At 42.5% G+C, this 26,084-nt stretch overlaps 1 protein-coding gene across 3 annotated transcripts in view; it reads right to left on the bottom strand.

Annotated features, from left to right (window-relative positions):
* Positions 1-26,084, bottom strand: part of LOC137374438 (cilia- and flagella-associated protein 47-like) — a 777,638-nt gene that overhangs the window by 270,288 nt on the left and 481,266 nt on the right. For all 3 annotated transcript variants that reach the window (XM_068040550.1, XM_068040552.1, XM_068040551.1), the window contains 3 exons: positions 14,200-14,343; positions 9,528-9,701; positions 5,336-5,447 (listed from right to left, as the gene is read on the bottom strand). In XM_068040550.1, coding sequence (XP_067896651.1) covers positions 5,336-5,447; positions 9,528-9,701; positions 14,200-14,343 — 430 coding nt within the window. The remainder of the gene's footprint in view (positions 1-5,335; positions 5,448-9,527; positions 9,702-14,199; positions 14,344-26,084) is intronic.

Raw genomic sequence — 26,084 nt, 5'->3', positions numbered from 1 at the left:
TGATTTCCCTTTCGTAAATCCATGCTGACTCTACCCGATTCTACCACTGTTCTCTAAGTGCTCTGCTATAAAATCTTTGATAATGGTCTCTAGAATTTTCTCCACCACCGAAGTCGGGCTGACTGGTCTATAATTCCCTGCTTTCTCTCTACCTCCCTTTTTAAATAGTGGGGTTACATTAGCTACCCTTCAATCTGTAGGAATTGTTCCAGAGTCTATAGAATCTTGGAAGATGACCGCCAATGCATTCACTATTTCTAGGGCCACTTCCTTATGTACTCTGGGATGCATACCATCAGGCCCTGGGGATTTATTGGCCTTCAATCCCATCAATTTCCCCAACACCATTTCTCTACTAATACTGATTTCCTTCAGTTCTATTCTCTCACTAAACCCTGTGTTTTTCAACATTTCTGCTATGATATTTGTGCCCTCCTTTGTGAAGACAGAACCAAAGTATGCATTTAGTTGGTCAGCCATTTCTTTGTTCCCCATAATAAATTCCCCTGTTTCTGACTGTAAGGGACTTACATTTGTCTTCACCAATTTTTTTCTCTTCACATACCTGTAGAAACTTTTACAGTCAGTTTTTATGCTCACCGCAAGCTTGCTCTCGTACTCTATTTTCCCCTTCTTAATCAATCCCTCGGTCCTCTTTTGCTGAATTCTAAACTGCTCCCAATCCTCAGGTCTGCTGTTTTTTTCTGGAGAATTTATATGCCTCTTCCTTGGATCTAATGCTGTTTCTAATTTCCCTTGTAAGCCATGGTTTGGCTACCTTTCCCATTTTACTTTTGCGCCAGACAGGGATAAACAATTGTTGCAGTTCATCCATGTGCTCTTTAAATGTTTGCCATTGCCTATCCACCATCATCCCTTTAAATAACATCTCCCAATCCGTCAGAGCCAACTCGCGCCTCATACCTTCGTAGTTTCCTTTACTAAGATTCAGGACCCGAGTCTCAGAATGAACTACGTCACTCTCCATCTTGATGCAGAATTCTATCATATTGTGGTTGCTCATCCCCAAGGGGTCTCGCACCACTAGATTGTCAATTATTCCTTTCTCATTACACAATACCCCCAGTCACTTGATTACACCCTTTTTGCTTCTGAACTCTAGCCAAATCTTTGGCCCCGCAAGGACATTCTCCCTTTCCAACATTACAGAGCCCTCCGCTCTGAATACTATCTCTCACTGGGTTGTCTTGTCTGTTTTCTTACCTGTTTCTCTCATGTACCTCCCAATTTATTTTGGAGGCTTATTGTGTTGCATTTTCAATGCCTTACTTAGTCATTTTTACATTTATTTATTTTATTTTTATTTTATTTTATTTAGAGATACAGCACTGAAACAGGCCCTTCGGCCCACCGAGTCTGTGCCGACCAACAACCACCCATTTATACTAACCCGACAGTAATCTCATATTCCCTATCACCTATCTATACTAGGGGCAATTTACAATGGCCAATTTACCTATCACCTGCAAGTCTTTTGGATGTGGGAGGAAACCAGAGCACCCGGCGAAAACCCACGCAGACACAGGGAGAACTTGCAAACTCCGCACAGGCAGTACCCAGAATCAAACCCGGGTCCCTGGAGCTGTGAGGCTGTGGTGCTAACCACTGCGCCACTGTGCCGCCCGTCTGTTTTAGTTACTGCATTGACTTTCCAATAATCAATACATAACCTTTTGGAACCATCTTATATTTTAATTCACTTATGTTACCTCCCAGAGATGAACTTTGCATATTTCCACTATAATCTCAATATTGAGATTTGCATTAGATATCCCATCAATCCAATATCTCAAGGCGCTATAGGAAGTAAACCCATGTTCAGCTGCTGCTCAACCTCCTTATGTTAGGAGATGTGGTATCTGGCAGTTGAAAATTTAAAAAAATCACCCATCCATTGACTACATGTCCATGTCTGGAACAGCCGTCAGGCAAGCCTGCAATTGGGCAACCAGAGTTCTGGCCCAGAACAGGTGGAAACCCACGTTACTATATAAATCGAGTCCTACATCAGTTGTAGGACCCCATTTGTAATTTACAATATAGTGGGCAGAGGGTACATTTTACATGATCCACCCACTGGTACTAGGGCTTGAGTGGTCTTAAAGAGACTGCTGATAAAACAGCCACTAAAAGAATTTCTGTTTTTCTTTGTGGTGGCAGAAGAAGCAGGAATGCTCCTTTAGGGCTCATTAAAAACTATGAACTATTTCCAGCTGCTCAGCGGGTTCCCTAGTTTTTTTCTGGTTCAGCTTTGGTTTGGAATTGCTGGATTTCCAGATCTTACCCCCACCCTACCACCTCCCAGCACATGAATGTTGAGCATTTCTGTGTCTCTGAGAGAAAAACTGAAAGTGAAACAGAAACATTAGGGGATATGTAAATACATGACCAATTAGTAAATTTTCATGCTTTCTGGGGTCAATTATTGTGGGAACAGAATTTTCGAGAACAGAATAATATGGGGACATTTAAGGTGAAATAATTAATCAATCATGTACTACTAACAAACTAACCTCGGAGCTGCAGAGACAGCTTATCAGAAATGACTTCATAGCTTCAGGGCTGCACAGACAGCTTATCAGTAGAAGTAGACTAACAAGTAAAAACTAACAGGACAGCTGCAGGCTGTATAATAGTAGCCCATTGTATAGCAATCAGCCTAACGGTCCAAGGAGATAGGGGGATAAGAAACTGCTTGACAAGGCAGTACCCCAATCAGGCCATGACACCAAGAAACTGCAGAGTTTGTAAACCAATTGGAAACATAAAGGGGGTGTCACTGATGTGTATGAAGAACTATAAGAAAGGCTTGATTTCCCATCGCAGGCAGGAGAGGAGAGGAGAGCCCAGGTGTTGTTGCTGTTTGCTTTGCTGATGATGTAACCAAGAAGTACTGCAATAAAGTTTCTTAAAGCTACAGTCAGACTTCGTCTCTCTTTGTGTTACTAATGGGATCCAACAATTATGGACCAAAAAAGTGATATTCTTATGGAGGCGGAGGATATGGCTGAAGTACTAAATGAATACTTTGTATCTATATTCACGAAAGAAGAGTATGCTGCCAATGTCATAGTAAAGGAGGAGGTAGTAGAGAAATTGGATAGGATAAAGATAAAGAGCAAGTACTAAAATGGTTGGCAGCACTCAAAGTAGAAAAGTCACTTGATCTAGATGGGATGCATCCTAAATTGCTAAGGGAAGTAAGGATGGACATCGCATAGGCTCTGGCCACAATCTTCCAATCCTTGTTAGATAGGGAGTAGTGTCAGAGGACTGGAGGCTTGCAAATATTACTTACATCCCTGTTCAATAAAGGGGAAAGGGATAAACCTGGTAAGCTACAGGCCAGTCAACCTAAAGTCTGTGGTGGGGAAACTCCTGGAGACAACAATTCAAGATGAAATTAATTATCACTTGGAAGTCATAGGTTAATAAATGATACCCATCACAGATTTGTTAAAGGAGAATCATATTTACTGAAGTAATGGAGTAGGTTGACGTTGTGTAGATGGACTTTCAAAAGATGTTTAATGAAGTACCACGTAATAGACTTGTTAGCAAAATTAAAGCTCATAGGATTAAAGAGACAGTAGCAGCATAGATATGAAATTGGTTAAGGGACAGAAAGCAAAGAGTAGTGGGAAACTGTAGTTTTATGGACATGAGCGAAGTATACAGTGATGTTCCCAGTGGACCTGATAAAGTGCTGCTCAACAGACTTGTGAGCAAAGTTATAGCTCATGGAATAAAGGGACAGTAGCAACATAGATACAAAATTGGTTGTGACAGGAAACCGAGAGTAATGGTTAATGAATGTTTTTCAGACTGGAGGAAGGTTTGTAGTGGAGTTCCCCAGGGGTCGGTGTTAGAACCTTTTCTCTTCCTGATAGCTATTAATGGCCTATACCTGGGTGTACAGGGTACAATTTCAAAATGTGCGGATGATACGAAACTGTGAGGAGGATAGTGTAGAACTTCAAAAGGACATAGACAGGTTGGTGAAATGGGCAGACAAGTAGCAGATGAAATTTAATGCAGAGAAGTGTGAAGTGATTCATTTTGGTAGGAAGAATGCAGAGAGACAATATAAAATAAACGGTACAACTCTAAAGGTAGTGCAAGAACAGAGGGACCTGGGTGTATAGGTACATAAGACATTGGAGGTGGCAGGACAAGTTGAGAGAGTGGTGAATAAAGCATACAGCATCCTAAGCTTTATTAACAGGGCTAGTGCACAAAAGCAAGAAAGTTATGTTAAACTTGTATAGAACACTGGTTCGGCCTCAACTGGAGTACTGCGTCCAGTTCTGATGGTAACATTTTAGGAAAGATGTGAAGACATTAGGGAGAGTGCAGGAAAGATTCACAAGAATATTTCCAGGGATGAAGAACTTCAGTTATGTAGCTAGATTGGAGAAGTTGAGACTGTTTTCCTTGAAGAGAAGACTGAAAGGAGATTTGATACAGGTATTCAAAATCATGAGGGGTCTGGGCAGAGTAGATGGAGAAAAACTGTTCCCATTGGGTGAAGGTTCAAGAACCAGAGGGCACAGATTTAAGGTAATTGGCAAAAGAAGCAATGACGACATGAGGAAGAACTTTTTCACGCAGTGAGTGGTTAGGATTTGGAATGCACTGTCTGAGAGTGTGGTGGAGGTAGGTTCAATCGAGACATTCAAGAGGGAATTGGATTGTTATCTAAAAAGGAAGAATGTGCAGGGCTACAGGGAGAAGGCAGGGAGTGGCACTAAGTAAATCATTCTTTCGGAGGGCCAGTGCAGACATGACAGGCCGAATGGTCTCCTTCTGTGCTGTAACAATTCTGTGATTTTGTGATTCTGGGTATTCACGGCATAATTTCAAAGGACCACCAAGTCCAAGGTTTTGGGAGAGGCTGACACCTTCAAAAAAGACATTAAATAAGGTACTCAAAGACACTAAAAACAATATAGTTACATTTACTTAAATTAAGAGAATCAGAAAGATCGGGAAAATGTGCGAATAAATGTGTGCACAATCCAGTCCTGGAAATCGGATGCCCAATTCCTTTATATAGATGGAAAATAAAAGATCACAAAAAATCCATGTTTCATGCCACTACCTACATATTTCCAATCTGAGAAATACCCATTTACTCCTCATCCCTATATTGAAACTGCCAAATTACGTGTAAAGCCATTGACTTTCGTCCTCACATTCTTTTTGGAAGTTCAATTGCGCCACATTCACTCATTACTTTATTCACTTAATAACTTCCTTGAAGAATTCAGTTAAATTATTCAAAGCTACACATTTATTTAATTGGTGGTCTTACCTGTGAACTTCCCTCGTTTCCATGGTAAGATATTAAGTAAATATGGAGCAGTTTGTCCAGCTTTTAAGGTAAAAAATGGTTCTCCACTCACTATTAGTAAGTCTGATACAACCTGGAAATACAAATGTTTGGTTGTACATCTTTTAACAAAGTAAGGTATATCATTTCATATAAACATTAGTTTGCCAAGTTGTGACACTTTTTAAAGAGAGTATTTGAATGCAGTGAATCAGTTGTCAAGTTATGCTACAGCATAGACTAGTTGAAATTTGGAACAATTTGGGTGTTTATATATGAACAGTGTAAAGCAGACGTTGTTAAATTAAATGATACACATTAGACCTTTAACACCTCAGCTCATCTGAATATTACCGAAATAGAAAACATTTGGGTCAATTTTAACTTCAATGCACCAGCAATATGCCTGTTTTAGCTGGAGCCATTTTGAGGCCCAGTTCATATTTAAATAGAACTGGCGTGTCATAGGTCCCAAATGCGCATTCATGCTTTCTGGCCTGATAAAAGAATTTAAAACTTAACTTTTCAGAACATCTTCAGCTCTATTGCCAGTAAAACTTGTTGGAGAGCACAGTATTACCAGTTCTTTCCTAAAAATGGCAATTGGGATCCTATGTATGTCATAGGACCCTGATTGTATGTTTGAAAAAAGACCTATTGCTTGAAACATACAGGTGCTTTGGTTGCAGGCAAAGTTTTGGCATTAATGGATATTAAGTCTACCAACCCTATTCTAAGGCTGTTAATACCAATTTAGCAAGTTTAAATACATCCCATTTACTGTTCCATTAATGTTTATAGGCTAGTACATATGTTAAAGACTGAGGGCAGAAACTTCTGGACTTAGTCCCTACTGGAACGCAGAGGGGTATAATTTTTGGTTAGGAACTCAATTTACTAATGGACAGACTTAGCTGAGGCTCTTTAACCCATCCAAGGCATCAGCATCACATCTCCAGGCTTCCCAACCAATTAGGGAAGGGAGGGCGGGATGACACTTAGATTCTGTGAAAGGAAAGATTTCTAATTAAAGAGACCATGGCATTGGTTACAAGGCCTCACCAGCACTTGCATTTTTGAGGCTGCAGAAACCACAAGAATATAAAGGAGACCTGGAAGACTGCTCTTCAGGTCTCTCACTCTTACCTAGAGGTCCTGCTGCGGGATCTGACGGGCTGCAGTGAAGTGAGCTTTCTCAAGGAAAGGAGGAGGAGAACCCCTCTAACAAAGCAGGTGTGGGTGGAAGTGGCTGAGGAAGTGAGCAGCAGAGGTGTGCTCCCTCCAACCTGGAGACAGTGCACTGAGGGCCCAGGACCTCAGGAAGGTGGGAAAGGAGAGTAACATAACACTTTCAGGTGCCAAACCCCACATTTTGACTTGCCCAGCATTTATCTGCACAGCACTCCTCAGGACAAGACAGCTTGAAACTCGTTGCATTCCTGTCTCCCCATCTGCGCAGCCAACACTCGCACTCAACCTCATCCTACTGCTCCTTCACACCCATGCCTCACAGTGTCCTTCCCTCTTCTCCACACAAGCCATTACATATACTCACACCTCTCTGCTTTCCTTCCTTGCAAGAAAAGAGAGCACAGAACTTGGTGACAGGTAGAGACAAAGACCCAGCGGGGCGGGGGCGGGGGCGGGGGCATGGGGTGGGGAGTGGTGGCCACCCAGTGACAGGCACCTTGTCAGCCACTGGCAATGCGTGCCCACTTGCTCCACTAGGATATTTTGTCCCAGGAGGCTGCAGATGTCAGCAGTGACCTGCCATGAGCGTCTGAGCTCCCTGAGGCACTGGTGCTTAGACATGACAAGAGAAATGATTCTCTGCATGTAGACCCTGTATTGCGGCTCTCACCTCCTTCCAGCTGCATCGCTGTGTCCATCCCCACTTCCCTATGGAGGGGCATGCGACTGAAAACAAGAAAGCTGGTGCTGCTTCTGGTGCTGTTGTTAGTGGTCTGGCTTTTGCCCTTGCCCCTCATCAGAGATGCAAGGCGTAGCTGCCGTGATGAGGTATGGCAGCAAAGAAGTGCAGTTGAAGGTGAGTGAAGTGCTAGACAGGTGAAGTGCCTTCTAACAAATTGGCAAACACCTGTCAAGCAGTGAAAGCACTCTCTGAGAGAAGAAATGCTTTGAACAGCAGTCTCTCAATGGCCATGGCTGGAGCTCTTCAGTGTAACTGATCAAAGCCTTCCCAGCTTGTCAGTTTTAGTGAAGAAGCTCTGCCAAACTGTACACTCACCTCGGTGACCCTGGCGAGTTGCTGACTGGTTGGGAAACAGGTTCCCGGGCTGGGAAATCCAGAAATTAACATTAAAACAGTTCTTAATTGGCTTTTTAATTACCCGACTAACTTCCATGTTAGATTCAAGTGGGTGCCCACTCGCCTTCAATCCCACCCTATAGAAACCCAGTGGAGGATGAGATGATGTCGGGATCCTGACCCAACGTCAATTTCAGGGGATTTAACTCCCCACATGCACACAGACCATTTCCCCCTTGCCCGAGAATATTACCCCCCCCGAAAGTGGAAGTGTCAAGCATCCAATACCATCTTTACTCTCTGGAATTCCTTCTCTAAGCTCCTCCACTTGTTTCTTCATCTTCAAAAAACACCTCCAAACCCAATATTTCAATGAAGCTTTTGGAACACTTTGTAATCCTTTCCTCCCAGTTGAGCATTTATTTCCCTTAACTACCTCCATTTGCAAAGCATATTAGGACCTTTTTTATGGGAGACCACTCTAGCAAGGTACCTTTGTTCAACCCGCATGTGAAGAGGAAATGGGAGAATTTTTTTCTCAATTATTTCAAGGGAACAGAATCCTTTCCTTTTTTGGGACCATTTGCCACTTAATAATAAGTCAAGGAACTGGTGAATTTAGGTAATTTTTTGTTGCAGCCATATAAAATGGATTGCTCCTGAGGAATTATTGAAGCCTTAATTTGGATTATGTTACATTGATCTGAAGTTGTATAGAATCCACAGCTACTTCTTTCACTCTTCCAGTTGAAAATGATTGCAGATATGCAAAAACCAACAAGTAAGAAAGATAGCAAAATCAAAAGTGGAGAATTCTATTAAAGTTTTACATTAAATGCTACCAGAATTGAAATCCTGAGAAATACTGATCCAGTTATTAATGCTGTAACACCTCCCTTAATTTGACTTTACGTGGGTGAGAAATTATGGTTATGAGAGTGTTTGGGCAGTCACACACAAAAAATCCGATTTAACTGACCTAGTTAAGACACTGAAATAAAAGCAAAATACTGCGGATGCTGGAAATCTGAAATAAAAGAAGGGTCACTGACCCGAAACGTTAACTCTGCTTCTCTTTTCACAGATGCTGCCAGACCTGCTGAGTGGTTCCAGCATTTCTTGTTTTTAGTTAAGACACTGGATTTGTTTGCAAAACAGTTTGTTCTTTAAATCAACAGGGTATATATAAGGCTGATTTTAACCCCTGGTGGGAATCGCACAGGAGTGTGGGTCAGAGGGCCAAAAGATTTTAACTTGCTTGAATTCGGCAGTTATATAATATAAAGATTCATCAGCCATTTCCAGAGAAAGCAGCAGCTGTTGGGTGGAGAAAGATGAAAATTGGGAGCTCCAGAGGATATTCACTGGCATCAGATGGAGGACACTGGCAGTAAAATTAGTCTAATTTGCAGGGTCTCGCTGCCGGGAGATGGGGGTAACTGTGATAGCAGAGGTCAGATTTTCCTTGTGGGGCCCGGCAGAGCACTTACTTTAAAATTTACTATAGTGGGTCTCACTGGATTCCCGACATGTTTACCTGGCAGGCAGGTATAGCCAGCACCTCACTCAGAGAGTCGGTTAAAATTCCATCAGGTCTGATATAGGTCTTTCATTTATTAATAAGGTTCTGCCAGAGACAAGCAAAAGCCTTATCCATCAACAAAACCAGCGGTATTAGATTGGCAGATTGGCAAAAACAGAGTGGGAAATGTAGATACTCGGTTACCCACTTCTTTTACGCCAATCAGGAGAAGAGTTAAAATGGCCCCTGTAGTTGCAATTTGTTAAAGTAATTGAGTGTTAAATTGATGTTGGCTAAATAGATGTTTTAATACAGTATAATTTGTATTAGCTCATTTTGGTAAGGAAATCAAGCTTAATGTTGTAAAATCTGAATTCTCTTACCTTACATGTTAACCTGGTTTGTGTATAATTGGGAACCATTAGGACCTTCCTTGTAATCTGTCTTACTTGGCAGTCTATCCTGACATGATCCACTGCTACAGGCTTTTTGCCAATCCCTTTGAGGTTGATGATACGCTCAGTACCATCTGTTTCATTCACCAGGACAAGTTTACCCTGTGAATAAGGAGGAAGTTCAAAAGAAACTTAAGTGTTAAAAATAGTAGGGGCCGGTTTCACTGTCTAACGGTCATTCCTTTGCAATGCATTTAAAGCTCAGTTAGCAAATGAGCATTCTAGGAGGTGCTGCATACTGATCATCTTAGTACAACTCAAAATGTTTAAGCAACATTAGTAAAGTTCTGATTCAGGCAACTCAGCATAGTTTAATGATTATTACATAATGCAAATAACAGCAAATGTGTCCATATAATTTGTAATGAATAGAGTATGCTAAAAATAACAAATTATAAGGAATTAATTATAGGTTAGTGATGACCTTTCTAACTAATGAGGAAGATCATTCTGGCCACATTTTCTCATCCATCCAGAAAGAACCGACAGTTGCCTCATCACCATGTCCAACTGTTTCTTAAATGATTCTGAGGGTTTTGCTGCCTCTAGCCTATAAGGAAGTCTATTCCATGTGTTCATCACTCTGTGTGAGAAAGCATTTCCTGGATTCAGTCCTTAAAGTTACCTTTAACTAGTTTGAAACTTGGCATATTGTCATGATTTAGTTCGAAGTAGTGTTCTGTATTTATGCTTTCTACGCCATTTACAACCTTTGTAAACATTGTATAAAATTACTTCTGTTGCCTCCTTTCAAGGTTTCTTCAATCTTTCCATGAAAATCAGTCCTCCAACACTAGGGATTGTCTTGTGGCTCTTCCTTGTGTTTCAATGATCAGAACTGGACACAGTACTATTCTTGCTAAATTTCTCTCATTTCCCCCCACCCCCAGCCTCTCTGAAAGGCACTGACCTCTTCTGGGGGTTTGATTTTGTGCAGACTGATGACCTTAGTGTACTTTTATCAAGTAGGCATTAGTCATGCATGAGCCTCGAGAGAAAGCTTGGTTAGGTTATTCAACTATGGGAACAGCCTAACTTGCCTTCCATTGACATCTACAAATGTGCAGGAATTTCTAGACAGCATCAAGAGGTGAAATCCTGGCCAAATGTCCCTCTCTTATCCCATAATGTTGAGACGAAACATCGTGCCTCTACTGCCCCTCTGACTAGATTCAGCTAACTGAACACAGATAAATGTCCCTGACATCATCTTGATCTGTGTGTATGACTGCACTGCACCAGATAAACTTATTGACTGATCAGGGAAGTTTTATGAACCTTGCTTGTTCGTATAAAACAGATCGTGTTTCACAGACTCAATATGCACTGCATTGATGTCACAACTTACAGACTGGAGCATAAACTGTAAGTAAATAGTCAGAAATACTTTAAATTTAATTTATAAGATCCCCTGATGGTCCAGCAAGTTTATCCAGTGAATAGCTGATCCATGCATACCAGTATGATCTCAGGTTCAATCTTGAATTGGACAGAATTCTCTTGGTCAACGTTTATCCCTCACTTAATATTTAAAATAGAATAACTGCTCCTATTTCTATGAATGTGAAAATTTTCTGCTAAGTTTGCCTACAAAGCATCAGTAACTACAAATCAAGTCATTAATTGACTGTGAATCACATTGGGATCTGAGGATGTGAAAGATGCTAAAAGAATTCAAGTCTTACCAAACTGTACTGACATAGTCACTAAAGCATTAGCAAGAAATTTTAACATTATATACTTTAGCACCATTGCATCAATGATTCAGAGGTTTCTTTTTCTAGTGTGGAAATCCAGAACAAGAGAACAGAACAAGATTATTGAACTATGTATAACGTGCTTTATGCTTGGATATGCTAAGTAATGGAATTATGGGAGAAGTATCAAGCTAGAAGCTGCATGAAAATTATGGTGAAGCTGCTAGAGTATTGTTAGTGAAAAGACAGTTGATTAGGTTGAAACCACAGTGAGACAGTTGATTAGGTTGAAACCACAGTGAGACAGTTGATTAGGTTGAAATCATGTCAGGTAGTTGATTAGATTAAAACTACAGTGTAAGCAGAAACTGAGGTTGTGTAACCACATGGTGAGACATATCGTAAGATAAGAAACTGGAGAACAAAAGGGAGCACAAGCTTGTTAAAATGTACATGACTTGAGTCAGAGGGGATACACACAGATCACAATAATTGGATTAGAAATGGACAGCGGTACCTCTGATAGGTGCTCTGACAAAAGTTAGCAGGACCACCTAGAGATAAAAGAGAGTCTGCAATAACTGGCATGACGGAGAGAAAAGTCAGGACAGGAGAAGAAGGATACAGAAGAAGGTAGAAGAGAACAGAGGACTGAACAAAGACACAGTGTGGTCCGACATCCAGCTGCAACACAGGAAGTGTATAGCTCGAGTTGTTCTGTAAATCGCTACCTGAATCTATAATAGCTTGCTACCTGGATTTGTCTTTTGTTTCTCAATAAAGTAAACCAACTTGCCAATTGGTATAGTCACGTTGAATCCTTACTCCCACAGGGCATCATCTTGTTTTTTTTTAATTCACAGGATATGGGTGTCGCAAGCAAAGCCAGAATTTATTGCCCATCCTGAATTACCCTCAAGAAGGTGGTGATCACCCACCTTCTTGACAACTTGAATGGCTTGCTAAGCCATTACAGAGGGCAGTTAAGAGTCAACCACATTGCTGTGCATCAATTAAAATTACAATTAGAACTATGATTTTACAGCTAGGCCATTTAAGCATGAAATTATTAATCTAACATTCTTCCCCAGCTCGCCCCATTGAAACAAAGGTGGGTAAATGGATTTGAGGTGCAGATCAGCATTGATCTAATTGAATAGGCTTGAAGGGCTGAATAGCCTTCTCCTGCTCTTATGTTTCTATGTTAACCTTCTCTGTGGCATTTGTATGGAGGCCATTTTATTTTTGTCCATGTCTATACTGGAAATCACGGTTGTAACAGATATCTTGGGCATTTACTGGACCTTCATTTTCAAGTACAGGTTGCAACATATACAAAAATGCATGGGCAGTCTCACATGTTTCATTAATGCACTTTAACAACTTATACATTTGTAACATTTTAGAGACTAAAAACATCAAAGGATTCAAATGATTTTAGTGGGAGTCCCAAAACTCTGATGGTGCCATTCTACCAATATAAGTGAGGCAAGGCCCCGAATGAACCCTGTAGAATTTGGTTGAAGTCCTCTGCTTCTGCCTTGGTGTAGCCTTATCCTTCATGCCTCTGTTCTGGTCCTGCTCCTGTTTTGCTTTCATTATAAGAGAGGTGATATGCCTGCTCAACGCATACCAAGAGGGAGCAGTTAAGATTACCTCTAGGACTTAACGCTGAGGGCCCGCTGTCTTCCTACGGTCCCTATTTTAATCTGCTCTGCTGAGCAGGCAAGAGGGGCACCTGCCAGATACTGCAGCAATCTTCTTAAAATATGTAGATCAGACTCAAATGATGTCATCAAGACCAGAATGGTTTTTAACCAGAACTCTGCGTGGTGAAGCCACCAAGGCTTTCCCAAAAAGCCAACCGGGAAGAGGTTTTACATTTTTTTGCTGCTCCTCCGGCCCCACAAGTAAAGTTTAAATATTCCTGCCCCATGGTTCCTCCATCCCCAATCATGAAATCCTCCCGAACCCACTCCCAGCCACTGACTTACCTGAGTGTCAGTCCCTGGTATTAGCTTCCTTCTGTCTGATATTGCATCTCATCCCCTAGCTGCCTCCCATCAGTTTTGGACAGGAGACTGAGGAAATCTGTGCAGATGAGGCCTGGGAGTTAAAATCTCTCACACCCTATCTGCTAAGGTCAGTATAGTTTGCAACTTGCTTCGACTAATGCCTCATGACCCCTGCCCAAGTTACAAACAGGGTTAAGAATATATATGGGAATGCCCTCTGAATTGGGGATGCATTTAGTGTTGGCAGGTTGCCAATCTAACTGAAATTAGGGCCAACCATGAAAATTGCAAACAGCCTCTGCTCACTCTTCCTGATGGCCACCATGTAATGCTTCACCGCCTGTCTGATTTACATGCAACATGAAAATGGTCCCCATTATGTTAATTGGGAGTAGCATTAGAGGAGAGTAGCATTGGAGTGTTGCCACACTCTTCTAATTTTTCTGTCAAAACTGGTGCAGTGGTAAAAGTCACAAAAAACAGTCCTTAACATTGGAGTGCCCAAGTTTCTTTTTTCACTCTCCCCCTTGAAACAACTCAATTCATGTGCTTGCTAGCAATTAAAAAATTTTTCTGTTAAAATACATCTACCACCTTAACTGCTGGCCAGATACTACTTCTTCCCCATTTGCCAACAGTAGTCCACATTTCAGTCATATGAACCTGAAATAGCATCAATGAAAATTCTAATATCTTAGTAGGTTACTTCCTATCTGCAGTAACTCCACAATGACTCCCCTCTTGATTATTATTTCAAACACAGAATACTGAAAATAAATATGGAAGTACTGATTTTACATGAGCAATGGCCTGTCATCGATAATTTTATATTACACAGCCTATCAAGTATTCAACAATATAACATACAAAAGCAATTAGACATCCTACCATTGTCACACACTCAAAATTTGGTTTGAACATTAATGGGTACATTGCTGTTTCGCAAGCCTGTATGTACAGCATTGATGGACCAAAGAAGTCCTTCCCTTCCAGAACAGCTTTAATTTTCCATTCTTCTTGGGTCTCATTATGCTGAAAAACAAATTATGTACAATGTCAGTTTTAGAATTCTTTTCGCTTAGTTGCCATTTAGAAATGTTTGCTGTACAACGGCCATAATTTTACATTGGACCAGAGGCCCTGCCCACCAGCCAAAAAGTCGGTGCCAAGCCCGCCTCCGCTGGGCCTAGGGAGCCAAGCCGAGATTGTTCGCTCCCCGGGCCCTTCAATGGTCTTGGGCGGGACTCCCTGCCTCCTTGAGGCAGGAAGTCCCGCCTAATGGAGCTGGCCAATCAGTGGGCTGGCAGCTCTTAGTCCAGCAGCGCCACTGGGAGTGGTGACAAATGCTGGGACTATACCCAGCCATCGGAGGCAACAGGAAAGACAGCCACAGAACTCAGGTAAGGTTTTTTGGCCTCGCCAGGGACAATCGGTTGGGCGCTGGTGAGGCAAGGGGAGTGGGGGGGGGGGGGTCAGTTGGGGGGAAGGGGGAGTGTTGTGCATTGGAGGTGTTGGGACTTCAGGGGAGGGCCCCCTCCCCACCCCACCCCAGCCTGCAAAAAGGCCGCCAGGTTTTACCAGGTGGGGTTCTTGGTGCCTTTTATTAGAGAAGAAATATTCCATAATAGCTAAGAACATGGTGACTAAAATGTAGTTTGGTAAGTCATTAATACTTGTAGGCTGCTGTGTTCACATTTCAGAATTTCACATACTGAAATAAAAGTAAAAAACAAAACCTATATTTCTGCAAAAAGCTGGAGACGATGGCCTATATTATTCTCCTCCCCTCTGTCAATTCTTTGTCAGTGAAAAGCAATTTGAAGATACATTCACTGTATTCCTGACTCCCTACTGCTTTCCACTGGCTAGTTCATCGGGGGTAACACTAAAGCCATACCACCACACTTCCTGCCATTTGCACTGCAGGAACACTGGACATACAGGTCCCCTATTAGGTCCTGGTGTTCAGTGTTCAAGAGTTTTACAGAAGGGGAGTTGGACCAGAACTGGAAAAGGAGACTGTGCAGGCATTTTGCACAGACTCATCAGGTAAAAGAGCTTCGACAGTAAAAAGTATTTTTGATTAATGGGCACCATGCCAGCCACAACGCTTTGACAGAAATTGGAGCTCCCTCCTGTTAATTACCCTAAGGCTTAAAATATGGCTGGGGTCAGGGGTGTAGATGGAAATGCTGCCCCCTCTAAGATATCCCACAATAGTGGGATTGGGGGAGGGGACAGAAAGCCTTGGCCAGTGGCTGAAGAAATTATACAGTTTAAATAAGAAAACAATTTCTATTTGAAACTAAAGCATGTATTGTAGTTGGATTAATTAACTATACTCAAAACAATTCTGCTTAATCCAGTTATCTACTGAATTAATTCATTTTGGTACATTAACTTCTTTCTATTTTTTAACATCAGCAAAATTACTTAACTTAAATTCTAATACTGTATAAAATAGGATTATGTAAATGTAATGTGATCATTGAAACTTCCATATTTAATTGTAAGAACTTTATAAAATATGGCATTCTGAAGATAACCCTTTTTATAGAACATGACTGTACCTTCTAGCCAAGTTAAATATGAAAATATTAAGTTAGCTCTCACTGTGTAATTTTGAGAAATCTTGTTTATCTTGATAATTGAGACAGTTTTTGATCATTACAAGCTTGAACAAGAGATCTTGACAGAAAGTCACTATCAAATGAAAGTACCCTCATATTCTGGAGTAGTCTTTCTGGTATCTTAGAGTGGGTCATCCTGGAGATACATTTTGATGGAGTATGGTCTGTCAGCTGGTTCAATGAATTACCTGCATAAACTATGTTAAACACTTTACCAAGTTTATCTCTCCTACCTCCCATCTGATGATGCAAAACTAGACAGCCTCTGGCCACCAGTTCAAAAGAAAACTTTCAGAAATAGAATGGATGCAGATTGAAAATAACTGCATCTGAGTATCTCCAGAATTCTGAATATCTCAAGAATTCTGAACCCAGGGCACCCTATTCAGTACTTCACCCACATCCTGATATTTCATGTGCAATGTGAAAACAGAAAATGCTGAAAATACTCTGCAGATCAGGCAGCATCTGGGGAGAGAGGAGCAGAGTTAACATTTCAGGTCAATGACCCTGCATCAGAAAGATTATCGTCCTGAAATGTTAACTCTGTTTCTCTCTCCACAGGTGCTGCCTGACATGTTGAGTATTTCCAGCATTTTCTGTTTTTATTTCAGATTTCCAGCATCCACAGTATTTTGCTCCTGATATTTCATATTGCTTGGAATCTTATCAAAAGCCTTTTAGTAGCTACAGTACTCAACATTGTAGGGTTTGCCAATTGATTTGAGTAGTCACTTCCTGAAAGAGATCAAAGAGGTTGATCAGGCAGTAGCTACCCCATACAAAGCAAGTTGGTTACATTTAATAGAGTCATTTACAGCATAGGAGGAGGGTATTCGGCCCATTGAGTTCATGCTGTCTCTCCAGAGAGCAATCCAGTCATTCTCACTTCCTGGCCAAATCCCCATAGCCCTGCAAGTTTATTTCCTTCAAGTGTCCATCCAATTTCTTTTTGAAATCAGTGATTGTCTTTGTTTCCACTAAGCTCATGGGCAGTGAGTTTCAGGTCATGACCACACGCTGTGAGAAAAGTTCTTCCTCACATTCCCCTAGCATCTCTTGCCCAAAACCTTTAATCTGTGTCCCCTATGTGTACCATCAGTAATCAAAACAATTTTTCTTTGTCTAACTTATCTAAGCCTATCATAATCTTGTACACCGCTATCAAATATCCCCTCAACCTCCATTGCTCCAGGGAGAACAACCCTAACTTTACAACCTAACCTTGTAACTAAAATCCCCCATCCCTGGAACCAATCAGGTAAATCTCCTCTGCACCCTTTCAAGGACCCTCATAATGACCAGGACTGGATCCAATACTCTAGTTGGTGCTTGACCAGACCTTTATAAAGGTTCAGCATAACTTCCCTGCTTTTGTACTCGATGCCTACTGTTTATGAAGCTCAAGATCCCTATCCCTCTGTTCCTGCACACTCTTTAGAACTGCACCATTAAGTCTATATTGCCTCACCCTATCCATTCTGCCAAAATGCAGCACCTCACACTTGTCTGTATTAAATTCCACCTGCCATTTGTCTGCCCATTCTGCTAGCCTATCTATGTCTTGTTGCAGGCGATTCATATCATCCACACTGTTTGCAACTCCTCTAAGTTCAGTATCATCGGCAAATTTTGAAATTCTACCCTGTATTCCAAGACCCAAGTCATTTATATATAGTACAAAAAGAGTAGTGGTCCTAGCACTGACCCTTGAGGAACACCACTGTCTACCATCCTCCGTTATAAAAAACAACCATTTTCCATGACTCACTATTTTTTGTCCTTAAGCCAAGTTTTTATCCAATTGGACACAGACCCTGCCCCACAGCCCACCATATACCATGAGCCTCAATTTTGTTAACCAGCCTTTTATGTGGTACTTGATCAAACACTTTCTTAAAATTCATACAGGGTGGCACAGTGGCGCAGTGGTTAGCACTGCAGCTTCACAGCTCCAGTGATCCGGGTTCAATTCTGGGTACTGCCTGTGTGGAATTTGCAAGTTCTCCCTGTGTCTGCGTGGGTTTCCTCCGGGTGCTCCGGTTTTGTCCCACATGCCAAAGACTTATAGGTTGATAGGTAAATTGGCCATTATAAATTGCCCCTAGTATAGGTAGGTGGTAGGGAACTATAGGGACAGGTGGGGATGTGGTAGGAATATGGAATTAGTGTAGGATTAGTGTAAATGGGTGGTTGATGGTCGGCACAGACTCGGTGGGCCGAAGGGCCTGTTTCAGTGCTGTATCTCTAAGCTAAACTAAACAACATTCACTGCATTACCTTCACTGTTATTTCATCAAAAAAATTCAATTAGATTAGTCAAGCATGATCTACCCTTTACAAATCTGTGCTGGCTCTCCATAATTAACTAAAACCTCTCCAAGTGCCTGTTGATTTTTTTCCTTGATTATTGTTTGTAAAACCTTACCCACCGCTGATGTTAAACTAGTTGATAGGACTGTCCTTACACCCTTTCTTCAATAAAGGGTATCATATTTGTCACTCTCCAATCCTCTGGCACCTCCACCATATCTAGGGAAGATAGGAAGATCATGGCAAGCCCTTCTGCTATCTCCACTCCCACTTCCTTTAGCAACCTGGGATGCAAGCCATCCATCCACACCAGGTGACTTATCTACCATAAGCATAGATAGCCTTTCCAGTACCTCCTCCCTTTCAATTTTTACCCTATCCATTGCCTCTACTCTCTCTGCTTCTACCAATATTTTGTCAGATTCCTCTTTCTTAGTAAACCCCGATACAAAGAACTCATTAAGTATTCAGCGCAAATGTAATCCCACTATTTAAGAAAGGAGGGAGAGAGAAAACAGAACTACAGATCTGTTAGTTTTACATCAGTAGTAAGGAAAATGTTTGAATCTGTTATAAAAGATGCAATAACTAGACACTTAGAAAATAATGATATGATTGGGAAGAGTCAGCATGGATTTGTGAAAGGGAAATGATGCACCTGTTGGAGATTTTTGAGGATGTTACTTGTAGCATTGATAAAGGATAACCAATGGATGTGGTGTATTTGGATTATCAGAAGGCTTTTGATAAGGTCCCACAAAGGAGGTTAGTAAACAAAATTAGAGCACATGGGATTGGGGATAATATACAGGTATGGATTGAGAATTGGCTAACAGACAGAAAAGAGAGAATAGGAACAAATGGGTTATTCTCAGATGGTAAGCTGTTACTAGTGGAGTACCGCAAGGATCAGTGCTGGGGCCACAGCTGTTCACAATCTATATAACTGATTTGGATGCGGGAACCAAATGTAATATTTCCAAATTTGCTGGTGACACAACTAGGTGGGAATGTAAGTTGTGACAAGGATGCAAGGAGGCTTCAAGGGGACTTGGACATGCTAAGTGGATGGGGAAGAACATGGCAGATGGAATGTAATGTGAATAAGTGTGAAGTTATCCACTTTGGTAGAAAAAACAGAAAGCCAGAGTATTTCTTAAATGGTGAGAGGTTGGGAAGTGTTGATGACCAAAGGTACCTGGGTGTCCTTGTTCATGAGTCACTGAAAGCTAGCATGCAAGTGCTGCAAGCAATTAGGAAGGCAAATTATATTTTGACCTCCATCGCAAGGGGTTTTGAGTACAGGAGTAAAGACAACTTTCTGCAATTGTATAGAGCCTTGGTGAGACCACACCTGGAGCATTGTGCACAATTTTGGTCACGTCATCTAAGGAAGGATATACTTGCCATACAGGGAGTACAACGGAGGTTCACCAGACTAATCCCTGGGATGGCAGGATTGTCTTATGAGGAGAGACAGAGGAAACTGGACCTGTATTCTCCAGAGTTTTGAAGTATGCGAGGTGATCTCATTAAAACTTATAAAATTCTTACAGGGCGTGACAGAGTGGATGTAGATAGGATGCTTCCCCTGGCTGGTGATTCTAGAACCAGGGGACATGGTCTCAGAATAAAGGGTAGGGCATTTAAGACTGAGATGAGTAGAAATTTCTTCACTCAGAGGGTGGTGAATCTTTGGAAATGTCTATCACAGAGGGCTGTGGAAGCTCAATCAAATCGATAGATATCTGGATACCAATGGCATTAAGGGATATGGGGATAGCATGGGAAAGTGGCATTGAGGTAAATGATCAGGCATGATCTAATTGAATGGTGGAGCAGACTCAATGGGCTGAATGTCCTATTCCTGCTGCTCTGTCCCTATGTTCTTATTCTAATATTGCCTATGCCTCTAAGCATATCTTGCTCTCTTTATTCCTAACAGGCCCCATTCCACCTCTTACTACCCAATTACTATTTACATATCGGTAAAAGATTTTTGGGTTCCCTTTTATGTTGATTGTCATTCTAGTCTCATATTTTTCTCTTTGCCAGTCCTATTTTCCTCTTCACCTCCCCTCTCAACTTATTGCATTTGGCCTCGATCTCACTTAAATAATTCACCTGACATGCATCATGCACCCTCTTTTTTTGTTTCATCATAATCTCTATCTCCCTCATCATCCAAGGAGACCTGTTGTTTGTTCCTCTACCTTTCGTCCTTGTTGGAATGTACCTAGCCTGTACCTGAAGCATCTCTTCCTTAAAGATTATTCCATTACAGTTTTTCCTGTCAATCTTTGGTTCCATTTTATCCTGGCTAGATCTCTTCTCATCACATTGAAATTAGCCCTCTTCCAATCTAGCTGTTCTACCTGACATCAGTCCTTGCTTTTCTGCATTACAAGTCGAAACCTTATTATACGATGATCACTCTTACTCAAGTGCACCCCAAAGCACAGTGCAGTAGTGAGAAATAATCTTGGCTCAGAAGATCAAGATGAAGAATCAGTTTGGGTGGAGATAAAAATTAGCAAGGGAAAGAAGTCACTGGTGACAGTAGCCTATAGATCCCCTATCTATAGCTACACTGTAGGCCAGTGTATAAATCAAGAAATAATGAGGACATACTGCAATAATTGTGGGAAACTTTAATCTTCATCTCGATTGGACAAATCAAATTGGCAAAGGTAGTCTTGCAGACAAGTTCATAGATTGTATTTGGGATAGTATCTTCGAACAAAATGCTGTGGTCATGTGTAATGAGACAGGATTAATTAATGATCTAATAAAATAAACAATCCTCCAGAGAAGAGTGATCATAACAGGATAGAATTCCACATTCTGTTTGATGGTGAGAAACACGGTCTGAAACCAGTGTAGTAAACTTAAATAAAGGCAATTAGAAAGGTATGAAGACAGAGTTGGCTAAAGTGGACTGGGAAAATAGATTAAAAGGTAAGACAGTAAATAATCAGTGACAGACATTTAAGGAAATATTCCATGACTCTCAACAAAGATATAAAACATTGAGAAAGACTCTCCACAATGAAACATCTGTAGCTAACTAAGGAAGTTAAAGATGGTATCAAATTGAAAAAAAAGGCATACAATGCGGCGAAGATTACTGGTAAGCCAGAAGATTGGGAAAACTTTAGAAACCAGCAAAGAATGACTGACAAAACTTGTAAAGGTGGAGAAAATAGACTGAGAGTAAACTAGCAAGAAATGACAGAAACTTTGAATAAATATTTTGCATCTGTCATCATGGTACAAGACACTAAAAGTATCCCAAAAATAGTAGAAAATCAGGCGGAGAAAGGAAGGGAAGAACTTAAAACAATCACTATCACTAGAGAAAAAGCACGAAGCAAACTAATGGAATTAAAGGCTGACAAGTCCCCCGGACCTGATGGTATGTATTCTGGGGTCTTAAAAGGGGTGGCTGCAAAGAAACCGGATGCATTGGTTGTAAACTTCCAAAATGCCCTAGATTCTGGAAAAGTCCCAGCAGATTGAAAAACTGCAAATGTAACACCTCGAATCAAGAAAGGAGGAGATCGAAAGCAGGAAACTATAGGCTAGCTAACCTAACATCTGTCATTGGGAAAATGCTGGAATCCGTTATTAAGGAAGTAGTAGCAGGATATTTAGAAAATCATAATACAATCAAGCAGAGTCAACATGGTTTCATGAAAGGGAAATCATGTTTGATAAATTTGTTAGAGTTCTTTGAGGATGTAACAAGCAGGATGGACAAAGGGGAACCAGTAAATGTAGTGGTTTTGGATTTCCAAAAGGCATTCAAAAAGGTGCCACAAGGTGCACAAGATAAGAGCTTATGATGTTAGGGGTAATATATTAGTATGGATAGAAGATTGGCTAACTAACAGAAAAAAGAGAGTCAGGATAAATAGGTCATTTTCAGATTTGTGAACTGTAACTAATGGGATGCCACAGGGATCAGTGCTGGGTCCTCAACTATTTACAATCTATATTAATGGTTTGGGTGAAGGGACCAAGTGTATTGGAGCCAAATTTGCTGACAATACAAAGATAGGTGGGAATGTAAGTTGTGAGGAGGTCACAAAGGGCTGGATTTTAAAGGCCCTCCGCTGCCAAGAATGGTGGCGGTGGGGGGTGCAATGAGGATCAGTACAGCGGAGGCCCACCATTGACCCCGGCAGGCCCTGTACTGACCTTATTGCCGCCGCCCCGCCGCTCAGTGAGGGGACCCACATTAAAATATATAAATTGCTACTTACCATGCAGGCCACGGCGATTCTTCCAGCATGTTACAACCTTTATTCTGCCGGCCAACAATGCCGCGCCTTCGAATCCCCATTCGGGGAAACATGGCATGACCCCTGTGGGGAGGGGGGGAGGAGGTTTATTCTCTGTGTGGGAGGGGGGAGTGGGGTTAGAGTGACTCGAATTGGACGGGGGGTGATGGGAAGGGGTAAAGGCCAAAGGTGCTGAACTTTGGAGGGGGTGAGGGGGAAAGTCAAATTTCCAATACATGTATTCCGGGGGGGAAAAGGGCAGGAATGTTGTGATATGCCATTAAGGGGTGGGTGGGAGAACGCATGGGTAGACTCGGTCCTTCATATTTTTAAACTATAAAGTTACTGGCCCTTTAAAAATTTCAAAGCTCTTTTCGGGCTGCAAGCCCTTTAAAAATGGCGCCGGCGCTTGCACATTGGCGCCGGACGCCGTTACCAGCGACGGCTCACCCGCCCCCTCCACACCATCGTGGGGGGCAGGTGCTGGAGCCATGCAAATGAGCCACTATATCTGAAATCGCGGCGGCACTGTGACGTGGTCCCCGTGTGTGAGGGCCGCATTTTTTTATACCTGCCGCCTATTTTGACAGCGGAGTCTTAAAATGCAGCAAAAAGAGTCTGCAAAGGGATATAGATAGGTTAAGTGAGTGGGCAAAATATTGGCAGATGGAGTATGACGTGGGAAGATATGAAATTATCACTTTGATTAGAAGAATAGAAAAACAAAATATTATTTAAATGGAGACTACAGAATTCTGCGGTACAGAGGGAAATGCATGTCCTCAAACGTGAATCACAAAAAGTTAGCAAGCCGGTACAGCAATAATTAGAAAGGTAAATGGAATGTTGGTGTTTATTGCAAGGGGGAGCGAGCATAAAATTAGGGAACTCTTGCTACAACTGTACAAGGTGTTGGTGAGACCACACCTAGAGTAATGTGTATACCTTTGGTCTCCTTACTTCTTTTGGGCCTCCTTATCTCGAGAGACAATGGATACGCGCCTGGAGGTGGTCAGTGGTTTGTGAAGCAGCGCCTGGAGTGGCAATAAAGGCCAATTCTGGAGTGACAGGCTCTTCCACAGGTGCTGCAGAGAAATTTGTTTGTCGGGGCTGTTGCACAGTTGGCTCTCCCCTTGCGCCTCTGTCTTTTTTCCTGCCAACTACTAAGTCTCTTCGACTCGCCACAATTTAGCCCTGTCTTTATGGCTGCCCGCCAGCTCTGGCGAACGCTGGCAACTGACTCCCACGACTTGTGATCAATGTCACACGATTTCATGTCGCGTTTGCAGACGTCTTTATAGCGGAGACATGGACGGCCGGTGGGTCTGATACCAGTGGCGAGCTCGCTGTACAATGTGTCTTTGGGGATCCTGCCATCTTCCATGCGGCTCACATGGCCAAGCCATCTCAAGCGCCGCTGACTCAGTAGTGTGTATAAGCTGGGGGTGTTGGCCGCTTCAAGGACTTCTGTGTTGGAGATATAGTCCTGCCACCTGATGCCAAGTATTCTCCGGAGGCAGCGAAGATGGAATGAATTGAGACGTCGCTCTTGGCTGGCATACGTTGTCCAGGCCTCGCTGCCATAGAGCAAGGTACTGAGGACACAGGCCTGATACACTCGGACTTTTGTGTTCCGTGTCAGTGCGCCATTTTCCCACACTCTCTTGGCCAGTCTGGACATAGCAGTGGAAGCCTTACCCATGCGCTTGTTGATTTCTGCATCTAGAGACAGGTTACTGGTGATAGTTGAGCCTAGGTAGGTGAACACTTGAACCACTTCCAGAGCGTGGTAGCCAATATTGATGGATGGAGCATTTCTGACGTCCTGCCCCATGATGTTCGTTTTCTTGAGGCTGATGGTTAGGCCAAATTCATTGCAGGCAGCCGCAAACCTGTCGATGAGACTCTGCAGGCACTCTTCAGTGTGAGATGTTAAAGCAGCATCGTCAGCAAAGAGGAGTTCTCTGATGAGGACTTTCCGTACTTTGGACTTTCCGTACTTTGGACTTCGCTCTTAGACGGGCAAGGTTGAACAACCTGCCCCCTGATCTTGTGTGGAGGAAAATTCCTTCTTCAGAGGATTTGAACGCATGTGAAAGCAGCAGGGAGAAGAAAATCCCAAAAAGTGTGGGTGCGAGAACACAGCCCTGTTTCACACCACTCAGGATAGGAAAGGGCTCTGATGAGGAGCCACCATGTTGAATTGTGCCTTTCATATTGTCATGGAATGAGGTGATGATACTTAGTAGCTTTGGTGGACATCCAATCTTTTCTGGTAGTCTGAAGAGACCACGTCTGCTGACGAGGTCAAAGGCTTTGGTGAGATCAATGAAAGCAATGTAGAGGGGCATCTGTTGTTCACGGCATTTCTCCTGTATCTGACGAAGGGAGAACAGCATGCCTCAGGGTAGACGCGCTCGGCCAGCTTCTGGAGCCTGTTCAGAGCGACTCGAGCAAAGACTTTCCCCACTATGCTGAGCAGGGAGATTCCACGGTAGTTGTTGCAGTCACCGCGGTCACCTTTGTTTTTATAGAGGGTGATGATATTGGCATCGCGCATGTCCTGGGGTACTGCTCCCTCGTCCCAGCACAGGCATAGCAGTTCATGTAGTGCTGAGAGTATAGCAGGCTTGGCACTCTTGATTATTTCAGGGGTAATGCTGTCCTTCCCAGGGGCTTTTCCGCTGGCTAGAGAATCAATGGCATCATTGAGTTCCGATTTGGTTGGCTGTATGTCCAGCTCATCCATGACTGTTTATGAGATTGAAACCAGTCTGCATTTCTCTTCGCACTTTTGCCGTAGGTGGTCAAAGCTGACTCATAGATGGCGTCTCTGATGTGGGCCCACTTGGTCTCAGCATCCCCTGTGGGAGTGTTTTGAAGGGCTGTTACAAGTGAATTTAGAAATTTTTGTAACAGCTGTGGGTGAGAAATTCTGCTCGTGTTGATGCGCGGGTGGCCCTTCTGCTTGGAATGATGCAACTTCTTTGGTCTGAGTCTAACCTTGCTGCACACCAGGGAGTGGTCGGTGTCGCAGTCCGCACTGTGGAAGCTGCGTGTGATTTGAACACTGTTTAAGGCGGCTCGCCTTGTGACAATGAAGTCTAGCTGGTGTCAACGACACGATCTTGGGTGCCTCCATGAAACCTGGTGACAGGGTTTAGTGTGAAAGAACGAGTTGGTGATGCAGAGGTTATGATAGGTACACAACTCAAGCAGTCTCTGCCCGTTCTCATTCATCCTTCCAACGCCATAGCGCCCAAGGCAGGAGGGCCATGAGTCATGGTCGGCCCCAACCCTGGCATTAAAGTCCCCCAGCAGGAATAGGTGTTCGGTGTTGGGGATGCTGCTAATGATGTTATGGAGTTGTTCATAGAACTGGTCTTTAGCTTCAGGTGCGGAGCAGAGTGTTGGAGCATAGATGCTGAGTAGGTGTACTGGACCAGAGGTGGTGAGCAGTCGGATGGACAGTATGCGTTCCGAGCCATTTGAGGGAGGCTCTATCATGCTGAGCAAGGAGTTTCTGATGGCGAAGCCCACTCCATGC

Source organism: Heterodontus francisci, chromosome 10 (assembly GCF_036365525.1).
Source record: "Heterodontus francisci isolate sHetFra1 chromosome 10, sHetFra1.hap1, whole genome shotgun sequence".
NCBI classification, from domain to species: Eukaryota; Metazoa; Chordata; class Chondrichthyes; order Heterodontiformes; family Heterodontidae; genus Heterodontus; species Heterodontus francisci.
This window is presented reverse-complemented; position numbering and strand designations above follow the sequence as displayed.